Here is a 17,024-nt window from a genome sequence, read left to right on the forward strand (position 1 = left end):
TCACTGCTTTTCCTTTATTGGTAGGTCAGAGAGCATTTCCTGGCACCCCCAGGGTACAGCCCCCTAACTCCTGCTACCCAAGAAGGCCATCCTTTCCTACTTGTGATACTCCGTGGCATTTGTTCTGCTTAAACAGAGCCCAAAACATGTGCTCCACATATGTTTTGCCAGGAAACACTTAGCCACAAACCGTCCCTGTCCTCCAAAAGACTCAGAGCTGCTTACAAGGGGCTGCTTTGGTCAGTCAGCTGTTAGTCCTGGGGCTCCTGCCTCCTCTGTGGGGGTAGCATCAGTCACCCTAAAGTTCTCAGGCCACCGCTAGCTAGTGAGTTACAAGATTTTAGAAACCAGCTCATGTCCCCAGATCCTCAGGCCCCTGGTTCTTGGATCCAGAGGCGTCTGAGGTATGTTCACAAGCACCTGCTGCTGCTGCCTCTGCTCCTGCCGTCAGTCCCCGTCTTTCCACCTGGGTCCCCTTGCACTTTCATGCCTGAGGCCGCACTGGTAGCCAAGTCTAGACTGAGGGTCCTCCCGCAGACCGAGAGCCGCCGCAGCGCCTCGGAGGCGGCCTCCACGGGCATGCTGGAGCGCTGTTCCAGCAGCATCTCCAGCAGTGAGCTCATCTCCGAGACAAAGGTGCTGGCCAGCCTCGTGCCTGTTGGGCTCAGCTCCGGTGCCTCTGCCTTGCCGAACGTCTGGAAGGTCCTCGGCTCCTCCGTGGCTGCAGCATCTGGGGAGATCACATTGTCACGGTAGTTGGTGGTGAGGGGTAAAGACAGTCTCGCCATCCAGGCTGGGTCAGGGGCGCTCAGCCGGTCCAGGGCCAGACCTGTGGGGGGAGGAGGGGACACAGTGAGGGCCAGGCTCCGGGAAGGGCCAGGCGGGTGAGGGTGGGGCAATGGGCAGGGCAAAGGCAGTGGACAAAGGAGGGAAGGGAAATGGCAGGGGACAGACAGAGTGGCCAGACAGGGACAGGAAGGAAGAGGCCCTGACAGGGAAGCTCCCTGGGTAGGAAAGCAGTCGACTGACACACCCGGGCGAACCGAGTGGGGAAGCAGCAGCAGGAGGAGAAGGCCTAGAAGCAGAAATTTGCCTTTTTCTGATGAATTTCCCAATCTGGGCTTGTGTTTCCAGTCTCAGTGTCTTCTATATTTCATCCAGGATTTTTACCCCTCGGCGCCTTCTCCCCTCAGGGCTCCACTAGCTGAGGATGGAGGGAAAATCCCTCTTCTTAGCCAAGGCTGGAGTTCCTGACTTGGTGCTGCCTTTTGTTCCCATCCATAATAATAGGGACCACATATTAGGTACTTATGTGATGAGCAATTTACATAATTATTTCATTTAACTTCCACGCAAACCTTTGAGGTCAAGAGTATTATCCCCATTTGATGGATGAGGAAACTGAAGCTGAAAGAAGTTAAGTCACACATCTACGAGGCAACCAAACCTCAATTTGATGCCAGGTCTGATGACTTTGAAGCCTCCCTATGATGGCACCACCCTACCCTCTCTCTGAAGAGCTGGCCCTTCTTCCCCCTGGATACTCCAGGTGCCCAGCTGGGGCCTCTGGAATTCCCAGGCTACCTAAGGTCTGCACTGTTACCACCTGGCCCCAGATCCTCAAATCCTCCTCAACATAATCTCTCAAGCTGCTGGAACCCTGGCCTAGAGTCAGGCTGGGGAAGGGCTGCCTGTCCAAGGGCTGTCCGGGGAAAGGGACTGGGGTAGTGGCAGTGGCAAGTCAGCCTGGTGGCTGGGAATTCAAACAACTGGCCCCTACATTTGCAATGCCACAGTCACACTTCTTTTCCTATCCCTTTAACAGAAAATCCTGTTTCAAGAAACCGGTCCCAGGCCTGATGGTAGAGACCAAGCCAGAGGAAAGAAACTATAAGTCTTATAGTTAAGAAACAGTGTCTTAAAAAAATTAAAAAAAAAAAAAAAGCACAACATCTACTTAACGTTTATCTAATGTTTGCCTAAGGTGAGTTACTTTAAAATCTGTGCACAGAATAAAAGACTGGAAGGAGATATGTCAAAATGTTAACTGAAATTACCTCTGGGCAGAAGCAATCCATTCTCTTTTTGTTTATCTATGTTTTTCTATATTAACCAAATACTACTTATGTAATTTGAAAAAGTTATTCCAAAGTACGTGTAGTCATTTATTGTACTGATAAATGAATCTCTGTCCTGCATTCTGGACTGTGCAGGTTGTGAGACAGTGTTGGGCTCCTGCCCTACTGGATCCTTGTGTTTAGCCCCATGCCTGGGACTTAGTGAATGTTTGTTGAATGATTGAATGAACATAAATATTAACCTTCAACATTTGGGAAATGCAAACCTTAGTTCCTTGAGACTCTGAGGCTATAAGGTTGGATGGAACTCTTGGTGTTATAAAATCAGGCCTTTCCTTTTACATGGGTCAGAGAGCTTCAGAAGGAGTGAAGCTTGGAATGAGAAAATCACTGGGGCGTATGAGAACAGCTGAAAAGTGATGCTGAATTCACCAAGCATCACCCACCAGTTCTAGCTGCAGGTGGGCACTGGGCCAACCCGGGTTTGATTTCCCAGCTTTGCCGCTTAGGGGCAGTGTGGGTGACCTTGGGAAAATGGCTTAACCTCTCTAAGCTCCCGTTTCCTTTTAGGAAGCGGTAAGACAGTAGTACTTATTTTGTGGAGTTGTTGTGAGGTTCAGTGAGTTCATGCAACCAGTAAAACATTATCATGGTCGCATTCTCAAGTGGGGCAATCTGAATCTGAAGCAGCAAATCTGAAGCAATCTGAAGCAGATCTGAAGCAGCAACATCCCAGTCTCCCCATGGCAGTCCAGCCTGTGAGCAGCAAAGGCTTTTCTGCCCGTCCTCTTTCCTTACCCCCAACTCCTTACAGTGCCCCTGTGTTCAGTACCCTTTGTGCTGTGGGCAAGCAGGACCGTGTGGGAACTGACCCCACAGGTTCCAGCCAGAACTGACCAATAGAGACAGAATCCAAAGCTATATCCCCGAGCCATACATAGCTATTGAGCACTGGAAATGTGGCCGGTACGGCAGAAGAACTGAATATTTCATTTTATTTAATTTTAATTCACTTAAATTTAAATAGCCACATGTGGCTAGTGACTACCTCATTGAACAACACGGCTCTAAAATTTAGAGCCACACTGCCTGTGTTAATAACCATCCACGAGCTGCACAACCTTGGGCACATTATTAAACACCCCGACCCTCACATTTTTCCTTTATGAAATGGGGATAATGAATAGCCCCTATCTCATAAGATTTTCTCATGAGGTCCTTAGAGCAGGGTCTAGCACATAGAAAGTGCCCAATAAGCGTTAGCAATATTTTTTTAACCAAGGAAAGAGAAGTCCCTGCCGTACCTTCAGTGTGTCTGCAGCCAGATGGAGCACATGAGAAACGGTGTTAACTACATAAATAGAAAACCACAGCACAGGGATGGTCCGCCGTGGAGTGTGTTACCAAAGGAGGCTGACCAATGTCCACAGCAGGGGTGGGGAGCGCTAGCAGATTCTTGAATTCAAGTTCACATTATGTATTTATTGTCAAAGCTAATTATTTCTCTGCAAAAAGATCTTTTTGTTTTCATTGCAATTGTTAGCATATTAAAGAGTTGACCTGGTTCCCAGGGTGAAAGGGTATTGAAACACACCAAATGCAAATGAGTGGTAAGAAGTCCATAGAGGACAGGCTGGCTCAGGGTTTGGCTCCCCTTCGATCACTGGTGAGCTGGGTGACTCTGGGAAGGCTACTTGATTTTTTTGAGCCTCGGTTTGCTCATCTGTAAATTCGAGGTAAAATTATCTACTTGAGGGGAATGGTTGGAGGCTTAAATGAGATAAAGTACATAAGATGCTTCCCCAGTGCCTGACATGGTCACTATTCTTACGATGATTTTTTAAAATGAATAATCAACGTAGGCCAGGTGCCTACGTTGGCTTTGATTACAGGTGGCTCATGCCTCTAATGCCAGCACTTTGGGAGGCTGAGGTGGGTGGATTGCTTGAGCCCAGGAGATGGAGACCAGCCTGGGCAACAGGGGAATCCCTGTCCCTACCAAAAAAAAAAAAAAAATTAGTGAGACGTGGTGGTGGTGCTCACCTGTAGTCCCAGCTACTTGGGAGGCTAAGGTGGGAGGATCACCTGAGCCCAGGAGGTCAATGCTGCAGTGAGCTGTGATCACACTGTGATCATGCCACTGTACTCCAGCCTGGGTGACAGAGCAAGACCCTGTCTAAAAATAAAAAAAAATAAAAAATAAAAAAACCAAAGTAGAAGCCAGTCTTTAAAATTCTTTCTGAGGCTACAAGGGTGCTAGGGAAGTTAAATGTTGCTGATGTTCCTCCACAGAAACAGAATGGCTTTTCCCTGCAGTGGATTGGAGCAGAACTCTGAAGCCTGGACACCATGGGGCAGAAGCAGGGTCAAGGTGATTCTAGGGGGTCCCTACCTGTGCTGGGGTCCAGTAGACTTGACAGCTCTTCTTCTAGCAGTTGCTTCACAGAGAGGTCCTCTTCAGGATCCAAAGACCCTTCCTCCTGTTCTGGGTCTGTCTGGCCTGCAGCCCTTGCACTTGGGCCATCTGTGTCTGGGATTGCACTCCTGCAAAAGAAACCAACCAGTCCATGTGTAGGGACATTCCCACATAGATTCATTCATTCATGCCCATTCATGTTTGCATTCATTTACCCGTATAGGGAACTGGATACACAGCCTGGCCTCTGGAGTCAGACCAACCTGGATCATGTGATTCCCGCCGTCCTCTTACTCTGTTTCCTCATTTGTAAAATGGGAGTAATAAATAACACCCACCTCACAGGGTGTTGTGAGGGTAAAATGAGACGTTGTAGGTAAAGGGGCCTACCACAGAGCCTGGCACATTGTAAGCACTCAGCAGACAGAAGTGAAGGTGAGTTCATTGATATCATTCTCATTGCCCCTCCCATGCCTAGGCATTGCCTGGCACACAGGAGGAGTTTAGTAAACCTCAGTGGAGCCAGTGCAGTCGTCCATCCATCCGTAGGCGAAGAGCTCCAGCAAGGCTGGGATTTTTGCCTGTCTCATTCCCTGCTCCCTCACTGATGCTCAGAACAGGGCGTGGCACACAGTGGGTGCTGAATCAATACTTAATGAGTGACTGAACATTCCTTCCTTCCTACTTTAGGCCAAATCCCAGGCCAGAAGGGCAGACCTATGGAGGGTGCAGCTGGAGTGAGGCAGCCTAAAGCTGCTCAGAATCTGCTACCTGCACCCCAGTCTCCTGCTGTCTCCATCCTGGTCCCTCTCTCCCATAGACACTTGGGGACAGGCCTGGACCCTCATCCCAGCAGGTAGGAAGCCTCCCTGAGGGGTTTTAAGGCATAGGAGTCCTTCTGTTTGTTTGGTTTTTTCCCCTGTAGCCATTTCTGCTGCTGTGAAGAAATGAGCAGGGAGGTGGCAAGTGTGTGGGTGATAATGACAACTAATGTTTATTGAGCAGTGAGTCTGAGTCAGGCCTCATGCGATGCAACCGTCTCATTCAAACCTTCCACACCTGTAAGGGGCTCTCTTTAATCACCCCATTGTACAAATGAGAAAACCAAGACTTGTGAAGATTTTGCAGGTTGCCCAAGGTCCCCATAGATTAGGAGATAAAGCAAGAATTCAAATCCAGGCCAGTGTGACTGTGGAGTGTGTGGACTCACCCCTGCAGTACACTACCTCTCACCATCCTTGTAAAAAGAAGCTGTAAGTTGTCAGGGCAAGAGCACTGATGCAGGAGTCAGGAACTCTGAGAGCTGGTCCCAGCTTTGCCACTCACTTGTTACATGACCTTTAGCAAAATTGCTTCAAGGGGAAAGGAGTTAGCATTGTGTGTACACCTACTATGTGTCAGTTGCTGGGCTATGGGCTTAGAATACAATTAATCATGAAATCCTCACCCCATTACCACAAGGGAAATGGGATGGCTTCTGTTTTACAGATGGGGAAACCAAGGTCCTGAGAGATTATCTCACTTGCTCAAGTTTACATAGCTGGTTTGAATCAAACTACTGAGAGCCTCAGTTTCTCTATCAGTAACAAGAAGTTGGATTTGATGTTCTCTTAAGGTCTCTTCAATTCTGGGATTGCCCAAAGGGACACGCCCACACAGCCATGTCTTTAGTGGGGAGCCTTCATATTATTTTTATGGGTCAAGAGAAAGAGAGGTGACAGTTACAGATATAAAGGCAATTTACAGCACCTCTGTAATCGGGACAAATACAGTCTCAGGGATAAAGTCATTTCCTTGGTGACTACTGTATTGATAGCATTTATCAATACAGCTAGTTAGTCCTACAGGACTTTTAGGTCCTGTAAATACTATCAATACAGTCACCCCACGACCAAGCCTCCCAGGGTGGGAGGATGGATGCTTTCTGCTGCACCCTCCCAGGGGACCGGTGTCTGGCATGTGCTCACCCTTCCTCACTCACAGAGGCTGCAGAGATGAGGGGTGGCCAGTAGGGGCCTTGAGGTGCCTGTGGGGTCTACGTGCTGCTTACCTGCTGCCTCCTGGCTTGGCCAAGTACTTATTTCCTCGGTGGTTTGGTCTGGGCTGGAATTGGCCCTGATGCAGCAAGGACAGCAGCTGGGAGATTTGCTACAAGACAGGAAAAATCTGTTGACTCCACACAATTCCGACTCAGCACACTTCCTCGCCGGATGTTTCCCTCAATGCCGGTGCTTTCTTTTTATAGTCTTTCCTCTAGCTTCAGATGTTTGCGTGATCAGATGGGGGATGGTGCCCAGTGACAGAGACAGGGACCTGGGCGGGCTGGTCCCCTGCTCTGTCATGTCACCCCAGGACCTGAGTGTCTGAAGGAGAGCAAGAGGACCCTCTGGGCCCGTCCCCTCATACTCATTCCTCCGAGTGTCCTGTGCCTGTTGGACTCTGAGAGATAGGGGTGAAAAAGGCATTTCCTGACCATCAATTTGTTGTTACTTTGATGAAGATTATCTTAAAGAGTTATGTTCCCCTTTAGCAGTATTTGGACATTCGGCCAATTTTTGTTGACCAGATGTAAGACTATGTTGTAGAGAAGGCAAAATGGTGTCATTGAATTATTCATTTATTCATCTTCTCATTCATTCAACAAGCACTTAATAAGTGCCAGGCAGGGTGGTTGCTATGGGAGTAAGAAGGAGAAGGAGACCCAGCTGCTGCCCTCAGCATGGTCACATCTGTCAGGATGTGAAGGTTGTAGGCAGCCCCACAGGGAGGCTGGCTGGAGATCAGGGCAGCGAAGAATGTTTACCACAGGGGTTGCCTCTGGGCGTAGGGAAAGAGTAGGGGCTCTGTGGGAGCAGAGGGCCCCTAACCCAACTTGGAGCAGGGAGGAAGCAGGGGGGTGGTACTGGATTAAGTTAATTCATTCATTTCAGCAGATGTTACTGAGTTCATACTGCATGCCAGGCACCTCTGCTGAGACCCAAAGGCTCCATAGGAGTTTGGCAAGTGGAAAGAGAATGAAGGTCTGGGCAAGGGGTGGGGAGGTTTTCAGGCAGAAGCACTGCACGCTGAAAGGCTGGAAGAGAAGGTAGAGTTTCAGAAAGACTGGAGAATGGAGTAGGGGATGGGTGAGATATCAGGGCCAGACCCTATAGGCCATTGGGAGGGAGAGGCAACAGATCAAGTCCTGGGAGGTGGAGTTCTAGTTCAAGGCCATTTGTAGCTTATTGTATAGCATTAGACAGGTTTTTAGACCTCCTCAGACCTCAGTTTCCTCATCTCTAATAGGGGGCTAGAAATACCCACACAGGCTGCTTCTCAGTGTTGTCAGGATTAATGGTTTGAAAAAGTTAAAAATCCTCTGCAAAAGCAAGGAGTTTGGACTGTTATTCCTAGAAACACTGCTTCCGCCTCCTGGGTCCACCCCCATTCGTCCCTTAGGAGGTCCACCATGCCCCTCTGTGCAGCTTGAGGTGGGAAGTGTCAACCTCAGAGGAGAGCTGGAAGAGGAGATGGCCAGGACTGGGGTTTCACTGTGACTTGGGAGACTCAGGGTCTTATTGCCTGCCTCGGGGAAGATCCCACCTCCCAGCCCAGGTCCAGAAGCCCTCCTAAGATACCTGCCACCCTTTGCTCAAGTGACAGCTGCCATTTCATGACATGACTCCCTACATGCCAAGCCCTATGCTGAGCACTGTCATTCAGGGTCACTTCACAGTTACAGCCCAGACTCAAATCAGTCAGACTCAGGTTCAAATCCTAAATATGTCCCTGCCCCAGTTCCCATCAGTGTGGCCTTGAGGAATTACTTAAGCATTCTGAGCCTCAGTTTCCTCAACAGTAAAAAAAAGTGCATATTAATGAGACCCATGTCATATGGTGGGTTATGAGGTTTAAATGAGCTTATCAATAGATCCCATGATAAACAATGATTGTCCAGTGGTATATAATCTCATTTAATTCTTACAACAGCCTAAGGGAAGAGATACCATTGTGGCCATTTTGCAGAGGTGGAATTGGAGGCTCACAGAGGCTACACAGAAATTAGTGGGAGGGCTGGAATTTAAACTCAGATTTGACGCTATGTGCTGCTGGAAAGATATGAGCATTGGGCAAGTTGCCTCTTACCCTTAAGTTGATCCCAAATGGGCACCTTTCTTTCTATCACCTCAGCGGGGTCACCCACAGGGCCTATTCTCTGTTGTCCTGTCTACCAGCAGCCAGCACAGTGTTCAGCACAGAGTTTATCCAAAAAGCACCTGATAAATGGATGGATGAATGGAAGGATAAATGAATGGTTGGCTCTGGCAACCTCTGGGTCTGCACTGATCCCAGGGCAAGATTCCTAAGAGAACAGCTGGGCCATCTCCAGGTGGCTTCCTGAGGAGGGAATAAGAGAAGGAAACTGTGTTTTGCTTCACAGGAAACCTGAGCTGATGGCCTGGCCAAACAGAAGTGTGCCTTGGGCGGGCAGCCTGGCACAGTGAAAATATCTGAGGTTCACAGAAGCAGATATGGGTGTGAGATCAGGCATCGTCCCTGAAAAGGTTTCCCCACTTGTGTATAGAAAATCCCAGGTCCTTAGACGTTTTGTCACTCATCATCTCATTTAGCCCTCACACTCTAAGGAGGCAGACGCAGGGTAAGTTTGGTCTCATAATCCCCATTTTATAGATGAGGAAAATGAGGCTCAGATGTTGAAGGACGTGTACAAGGTTGCCCAGCTCCTAAGTGTCTGTGTTGAAATCTAAACTCCAATCTGCCTAACTGTAAAGTTCTAAGGTTATTTCCACTGCCCCATCCTGCAGGCCCAGCCAGAAAGCTCTGGGGTCTCAGACAAATTATTTGCAGCACCTGGGTTTGAGTGCAATGATGTCTATGCTGGCCTTCCTTATAGGGAGGTTGCCCAGATGAGATGAAGGCAGACAAAGAGTGGAGATGGAGAAGTGCTTTGAGGAAGTAATAGTAATAATTTGCTGAGTATTGACTGCAGGTCGGATGGACACTGTTCTATAGGCATTAAGAGCATTCACTCATTTTATTTTCAAGCAAACTTAGAAGATGGGTGCTGTTAACATAGACATCTTCAACAGAGACGTTAACTTCCCCTGTGGTTCAGAGCTAGGAAGAAGTGGAGCCAGGATTTGAACCCAGGCAACCTTGCCCAAAGCTTATACTCTTAATCACTACCTTTGCTGTGTGTCTACTTGTGAGGCACCATAAATGCCTTATAGGAATTAATTGATCAAGTCCTCTGGACAACTCTACAAGGTAGATACTCTTACTATCATTTCTAATTTACAGATAAGACAACTAAGGCCCAGAGACAGTAAGGAGTTTGCCTAGGGTCACACAGCTAAGTTCAGCCAATCACAAAGCTGTGCCCTGAACCATTGCTATCCAAAGCATCAGAAAGTGCCAGGTAAGCCTAAGGAAGAAACATGAGGACTGTGCATGTTATGGGGATGTCTGATTCTGTTTCTGGTGGTCCAGGAGTGACCACAGAAAGAGCCGCCCATGCCCCAGGTACCTGAACAGGAGGAGAATCCACAGTGAGCTCTTCCACGGGGTTCCGCTCAGCGAAGGCAGCCACAGACAGCCGGACCAGGCTCCGCAGGATCTGACGGGGCCCTGGCTCTTTCTCAGGGGACACTTTGCCATTGAGATGTCGCTGCCGTCTCAGGGTTGCAGAGGAGGCTGGTGGGCTCTGTGGGGCCTCTTCACTGCCCTGGTCTCTAGCCAGCCTCCCTGTGGGGCTGCCTGCAACCTTCAGAGGCCTGGAACATGACTGGCCTGTGGCAGGCTGGGGCTCGGGAAGGTTCAGGTTCTCCCGGGAGGCGTTCCTCTGCCTGGGATGGTTGAAAAGGAGGTTGACCGTGTCTTGCAGCACCTCTCGGCTCTCCGCCGGTGCTCCCTGGTTGCCTTGATTACGCAGCGTCCTGTACAGGGTCGGGGTGAGGTGGAAGGGGGCCTGCAGGCAGGGGTCCCAGCCTGCTTCCATCATCGCCTCCTTGTCCACGTCTTTGTGGGACTGCCCGACTTCACAAGGCTCACCTGCCTGACCCCTGAGCACAGGCACGAGGTGGATGTCCGCCTTCTGAATGTGTTTCTGGGGCCTCTTGGGCTGCTGGCGGTAGGTGGACTCGGCCTCCCGACAGTTGTAGGCCCTGTTGTCCTTCTTCTCTGTCCGGCAGATGGACATAAACAAAGCCAGGATCAACCCGAAGATGCCCAGCAGCACAGCCAGGCAGATCGCCGTCAGCATCGACATGCTCAAGGCCCCAGGCTTGCGGGCTGAGTCCCTCAGGTGGTCCACACTGGTGACAAACATGACCCTCAACAGGGCTTGGGTCTGTAAGGGGGGGCTTCCCTGGTCCTCTACCACTATCTCCAGCTCCCACTCACTCCCAATGAGGCTGCTGGCATTGGTGACGTTGACGAACAGCTGCCCCGAATAGGGGTTGAGGATGAAGAGGTGGGCTTCATTTCCACTGCGGATGCTGTAGAGGGGCTCTCCATTTGCCCCCGAGTCTGCATCTCTTGCCACAATGGTTGTCAAAAGGAATGGCCGGGAGCTGTGAGTGGCCAGTGGAGGTGTGTCAGTGCCTGCTGGACCCAAGCCACTGGGAGTCTCAATGGGCACCAGCAGGTGGCCTGTGGAGGCATTCACAAGCACAGAGAGGCTGGCTTTTCCATCGCTGAGCACAGGCTGGACCACCTCTGGGGCATTATCATTGGCATCCAAGAGGCTGACCCACACAGAGACACTGGATGCAAGCACGGGTTGCCCGCTGTCCTCTGCGATCACCTGGAACTCGAAGCCAGCCATCTCTTCATAGTTCAGTGACCTCTGAGCAGTGACCTCTCCTGTGTTGGAGTCAATAGCTACTAAGTGAGCAACTGGGGAGTCCTGGATGCGGTATGAGACTTTTCCATTAATGCCCAAGTCTGCGTCATGAGCCTTGATGGTAATGAGGTGAAGAGAGGGTAAGTTGTTTTCCCGCGTGGAGACTTCGTACCTGCTTTTCTCAAACACAGGTGCATTGTCGTTGATGTCACTGATCTGAATGCTGAGCTGTTTCTTGGCTGATAAGGGCTGGAGTCCTTGGTCTTGGGCTAACAGAGTGAGGGTATATTTGGGCCACTGCTCTCTGTCCAGTGTGGCATTGGTTAGCAACATGTATGTGTTGCCATTACTTCTTTTCAGCCTGAAGTGGCCCAGCTCTTGGCTCAGCCAACAGTGGACCAAACCGTTGTTTCCTGAATCCAAGTCGTCTGCCATGACAAGAGCAATAAAACTGTCCTTGGGAAGAGCTTCTGACACCAGTGATGACTGGGAGGCCCATGTGACATGGATGCTTGGGATGTTGTCATTGACGTCCAGAACCTTGATGAGAACTTTGCAATGGGCTGGGATGGGATTGGGACCCAGGTCCCTTGCCTGGACATCCACCTCATAGGCAGGGTTCTTTTCATAGTCTAGAGGTCGACGCAGAATGACCTGGCCTGTCTTGGCATCAATACTGAAGGTGTCCAGCACCTCTGGAGGCATGTGCTTACTGAGGAAGAACTCCACCTCCCCATTAGGGCCTTGGTCAGGGTCCGTGGCGGTCAGTTTTATGAGAGGCGTACCAGGGGCAGCATCTTCTTGGATTTCTAGTGCCAGTGAACTCTCAGCAAACACAGGGCTATTGTCATTGGAGTCCAAGACATTGACCTTGACCAAGCTGGTGCCTGACTTGGGAGGGTTCCCATTGTCATAGGCAGTTAACACCAGATCAAAAAATGAATGGATTTCCCTGTCTAGCTCCTTCACCACTACGAGTTCTGCGTGTTTGGTCTCATCAGGGCCCACAATGACATCCAAGGCAAAGTGCTCACTGGGAGACAGAGTGTAGGTGTGCAGGGTGTTAGGGCCCGTGTCTGGGTCAAGAGCTCTGTCCAGGGGGATCCGGGTGCGCAGAGAAGCGCTCTCAGAGATTTCCAGCTCCTGCTCGCCTTTGGGAAACCGTGGCTGGTGGTCATTGATGTCCAGCACTTGGATCTCCACGTGGATCAGAGCCAAATCCCCTGTGGCAAGCACATCAAAGGAAACCAGGCAGGGATCCCACTGTCGGCATAGCTGCTCTCGATCCAGCCGCCTTCCTGTGCTGAGCAAGCCTTCCTCAGAGTCCACCTGAATGGGGAGTGCCTGAGGCAGCTGCAACACCTGGAAGGCAGCCCCAGCTTGCCTCCGCCTCTCCTCCCGGCCCAGTTCCTGGGACAGCTTCCCGATCACTGTGCCAGATGGCACTTCCTCTGACACTTGGTATTTCACCGTGAGAGTGGTCACCTCCTGACAATCCCCTAAAAGAAATAAGTAGCCACCTGGCCCCAAAAGCCCCAGCAGAAGTTGCAGAAGTTGCATCATGCTTACCGCCAAGTGGGCTAGATTCAGAAACCGCTAGAGTTCTTTCAAGGCTGGACAAGTCCTCCAGTGTTTCCTGGATGGCTTGATCAGCCCTGTGCTCCTTCCCCCAGACCTCCTGGCACAACCTTGTCCCATAGTTAGATGATGATGGAACAAGCAGGACCCCAAGGCAAGGCCATCTTCATCGGAAGCGATCTGAGATGTCCAAACGCCGATCAAGAATTGCCAGGGGAGACCCCCTACTGGGGAACTAGTTGGTCCACTTCAGCAAATGATGGACAAGAGCTGGTCTAAGAGGGACCTGACCCAGTTGAGCAGGATGTGGGACTCTGACTTCCAAACAGTTGCTAGGCTGGGGAAACAGAGAAGCAGCTTTTTCCTATGGAAACCCCACCTACAGGAAAAGGGAGGGCTGTGAGTTTCAATGCCAATTAGAGAAAGAGCATTTCCTGTGAAGCTAAGTGGCCTGCCGCTGAGGAGGATGAGGCCGGGGCTCCGGGGACAGGCCAGATGGGAAGCTGCTGTCCACGCAGCAAGGCGGCTGCTGAGGGAAAGGGAGCCTCTGCATCACCAAGTGAGGAGAAAACTTGAGCCTCCACCTGCTTGCACGTGGACTGATGCCCCTCCCGGGCAAGTCGTGTTTCCTATTTCTCTCCCCTTCCCCAACCCTCTTTGTTCCTATCTTTTCCCCCATTGTTCCCCTCTCATTCCTGTCTTTTTCCCAATCTTGTTTACCTCTCTGTCTTGACTCTGCCCTGATCACCCGTTTTTGTCTCACTGGAAAACAGCTGTAATGAACAGAGCAGCCATCAGAGCTAAACTGCCTGAGTTCAAATTCTGACTTTGCAAGTTACCAGCTGTGTCATCTGGGACAAGTCACTTAACTTCTCTGGGCCTCCATTACTTCATCCATAGAGTGGGGATGGGAGTAAGAATAGTAGCCCTTTCAGCAGGAAACCGTGAGGATTAAACAAAATGATGTATGAAGGGCTTTGGCCTGGGCCTGGCCCGGAGTCACAGGCAGTGACGTTATTGCAAGGGGTGAGTGTTGTAATCTGCACAACTTGTCACACCCTATGGCTACCTCTGGATCTTGGATTGGCCCTGGGGCAGTCCCTGCCCACACTGACCTATGAGGGTGCCCATGGTCTTGATTCCAGAAGCTGCAAGAACCTGTGTGACTTGACTGTGTGGTTCTCCTCCCGCTTCCCTTCTGCCCCCCTCCAGCCTTGAAGTCCATTGTTCTCTGCATCTGGTCCAGCCTGAGTCTCTGTCTGGGGAACCCCCAGCCTCCCACTCCTCTTGGAAGCTTTTATACATTTCCCTCTCCCACACCTTCCCCTCCCTTTCATCTATGTCTTTCCCCCTTCCTCCAATTCTTCTCTCCCCTGTTCTGTTTATAAGAGTCCCGTGAAGCACAACTCCTTTGCTGCCCCCAACTCTCCTTTTAGATGTTTTAAGGGATGCCCTCCCTCCCACTCACCTCCTCATAAGGTGAAATTCAGGAAGGAAGGAGGTGAATGTGCAGTTTGCTTGGGTGGGCTTTGAGGTGGGCTTATTGCTTCTCATTGTGCCCTTCAATTTGCTGCCCCCAACATTCTCCCAGCCTTATACCCACTTCAAGGTTGATCCCTGAGGCTTGTGAAGCATTCGAGGTGATGAGAATGAAGACCAGCTTCCCTAGATGGGTGTTTGCTACTAAGCCCTTGGGGCCAGAGGTGCCATGTTTGGACCCAAGTGGCACTAGTCAGGGCTTATTGGCATGGAGGCCTGTGGCCATCAGGACGGGTGGCTAAGGGACAGTCACCTGCACTCTTTCCCTTTCTCTCTGGCTTTTCTTTCCTTTAACTCCATATCCCACCCTTGAGGTTTCCCAACTATTTCACTGAAACCCATTAAACCATAGCAAGGGGCCTGAATCCAGGGCCACCTCCTACAGCATGGCCCTGGAGACAGACACGCCACCCACAAGCTCTGAGACACTGCACAAGGGACTTAACCTCTCCCAGCCTCTGTTTCCTTCTCTGAGGGCTGTCATCGATCTCACAAGATGGGGTAAGGACTCAGCACAGGGCCTGGCTCAGAGAAGGCACTCAGCACATAGGGACTATGATTTTGCTGTTTATTATGTTCCAAGTTTTATGCCTCATATGCAAATGGCAAAGATGGCCTTGCATTTGTCCCTTCACTTTTTTCTTTGCCTCTTTGGCAGGAATCCCATTTCTCAGGTCTCCCTCAGCTTGGTGTGGGCAAGGTGCTGCCTAAGCTACTAGGAGCCCCTGGGAGCTCAGGGACACAAGGGTGCCCATTACCCCCTGCTGGTAGTTAGCCCACGTGACAGCCTCACTGTCCGCCCCGCAACCGTCCCCCTGTGTGCCTGACAGTGAGCAAGGCGAGGGGCTGACAGTCGCAGGTGAGGGCAGGGAAAATGAAAGGTGAGAGGCCAGTGGAATGGCTCTGGAATCAGGCCTGGGGGTCCCAGAGGCTCCTCATGGGGGGCACACGCTGAATCCTGACGGACCTGGAGGAGTGAGCCCCAGGAAGTTGAATAGGCAGGAGAGAGGCAAAGCTGGTGGCGGGAGCAAAATGGGCAAAGGCACCGAGGTGGGCAGGCTGGCTCCTAGCTGTGCTGCAAGAGGGTCAGTGCAGTAGCGTAGGGAGGAAGGTTGGGCGGGGGACATAAGCAGGGGTCCTCAGATGATGCAGTGGCCTGGGTTCCCGTGGCTAAGAATTTAGACCTTGTCCTGAAGGTCGTGGAGTGCTTTTAAAAAGCTCAACGCAGGATAATGAGAACAGCGACCACATGCCAGGCCTTGTCCTGAGTGCTTTACCTACATCCTATCATGACACACTCACAGCCATGCCATCACATTGAAGATGCTGAGCACAGAGCGTTAGGTAACTTGCCCAAGATCACACAGATGTGCCCTCCAGAAAGGCCTTTTGGCTGCACCCTGGAAAATAGCCTGGAAGGGAACCGAGAAGAGGGAGGGAGCCTAATTGAGAGTAATGCAGGGGAGCTTTGATGCAGAAAACTCGTTTCCAGAGCGCTATCTGGTGGCCAAAGGTAGAGAAAACGGCACAGAGGCATGGACCGGGGACAGCCACGAAGATAGGAAGTGGGTGCCTGGGGTTCATAAATATCCACAGCTCCAGCCCCGTGCTGCACAGAAGAATACAACAGGAGAAGCTACTCACTGATGATAATAGTATTTCTTAATGGAAAACCTAACGTGGACCAAGGCCACAGAAGGAGTTATGGAATTCATGATAATTTTACTTGTGTTAACATTTATATTCTTCAGAGGACATTGTTTTTTATATATATATTTTACATGCAGTTATATATCTGTTTTGTGTGTGTGTGTGTGTGTGTGTGTGTGTGTTTTGACTGGGAATGTGAATGCAAAAAAATGATGCATAGGTCACAAGAAAGTTTGAATTTAGATTTCATAGGTGGTTTTTATTGTTTGTTTTATTCACACTGGGGGCATGAAGCTAAGATTATTCTTTGAGATTTCAAAGCTGGCAAACAAGGCCCAGACTTTTTTAAGGTGATCACTTCTGGGAATGAGGTCCCGTTTAGCAATTTTCTCTCCTCCTTCTGGCAGCAGGGGTCAGCTGATCTTTAGCAGTCAAATGCCAAGGGGTGAATGGAGCTGTCACTAGAGTTCGTCTGGAAAGGCGACATTTTCCTGAGTTTTGAAAATAGGTTTGAAGGAGTGGAGGTACTCTGAAATAGGTTTGAAACAATTGAGGACAGCCTCCCTCAAGTCCAAAATATTTTTTTACAAAGGGCAGGGTTAGGGTTTGCGCTTGAAGGCCTCACTAACCACCAACCTTGGGGTTGTTCACACTTGGGTTCTTAACCACAGAGAGGGCTGAGGGATGAGGTGGGAGGGGTGGGGGGTCAGAGAATCTTCTTAAAACACCTGGAGTCCTAAGGAACCTTGAGGGGTCAGACCAGTAAGGTGTGACTCTGACCCTTGGAGGACTCCCAGGCCAGCTGAATGAAGGCTGAGATCACACCTCGCCCCTATGAATGTCCCGCTGGGCTGGCTGCCCACTTCCAGGGCTCAGGTCTTCCAGGCTGGCTCCTCGTGAATCTCCCCTGTGGTTGCCA

General features: G+C 50.5%; 1 protein-coding gene across 5 annotated transcripts in view; it reads right to left on the reverse strand.

The window, feature by feature from the left end:
• Positions 1-17,024, reverse strand: part of PCDH12 (protocadherin 12) — a 26,190-nt gene continuing 9,166 nt past the window's right edge. For 3 of the 5 annotated variants that reach the window (XM_058439951.1, XM_058439950.1, XM_058439952.1), the window contains 4 exons: positions 10,022-12,561; positions 6,545-6,642; positions 4,471-4,622; positions 1-829 (listed from right to left, as the gene is read on the reverse strand). In XM_058439951.1, coding sequence (XP_058295934.1) covers positions 411-829; positions 4,471-4,622; positions 6,545-6,642; positions 10,022-12,561 — 3,209 coding nt within the window. In that variant the 3' untranslated portion in view covers positions 1-410. Of the gene's footprint in view, positions 830-4,470; positions 4,623-6,544; positions 6,643-10,021; positions 13,296-17,024 lie in introns of all 5 variants that reach the window. The other 2 variants (XM_032158194.2, XM_058439949.1) reach the window with 1 other exon arrangement.

This window comes from Hylobates moloch, unplaced genomic scaffold, assembly GCF_009828535.3.
Source record: "Hylobates moloch isolate HMO894 unplaced genomic scaffold, HMol_V3 SCAFFOLD_6, whole genome shotgun sequence".
NCBI lineage: Eukaryota > Metazoa > Chordata > Mammalia > Primates > Hylobatidae > Hylobates > Hylobates moloch.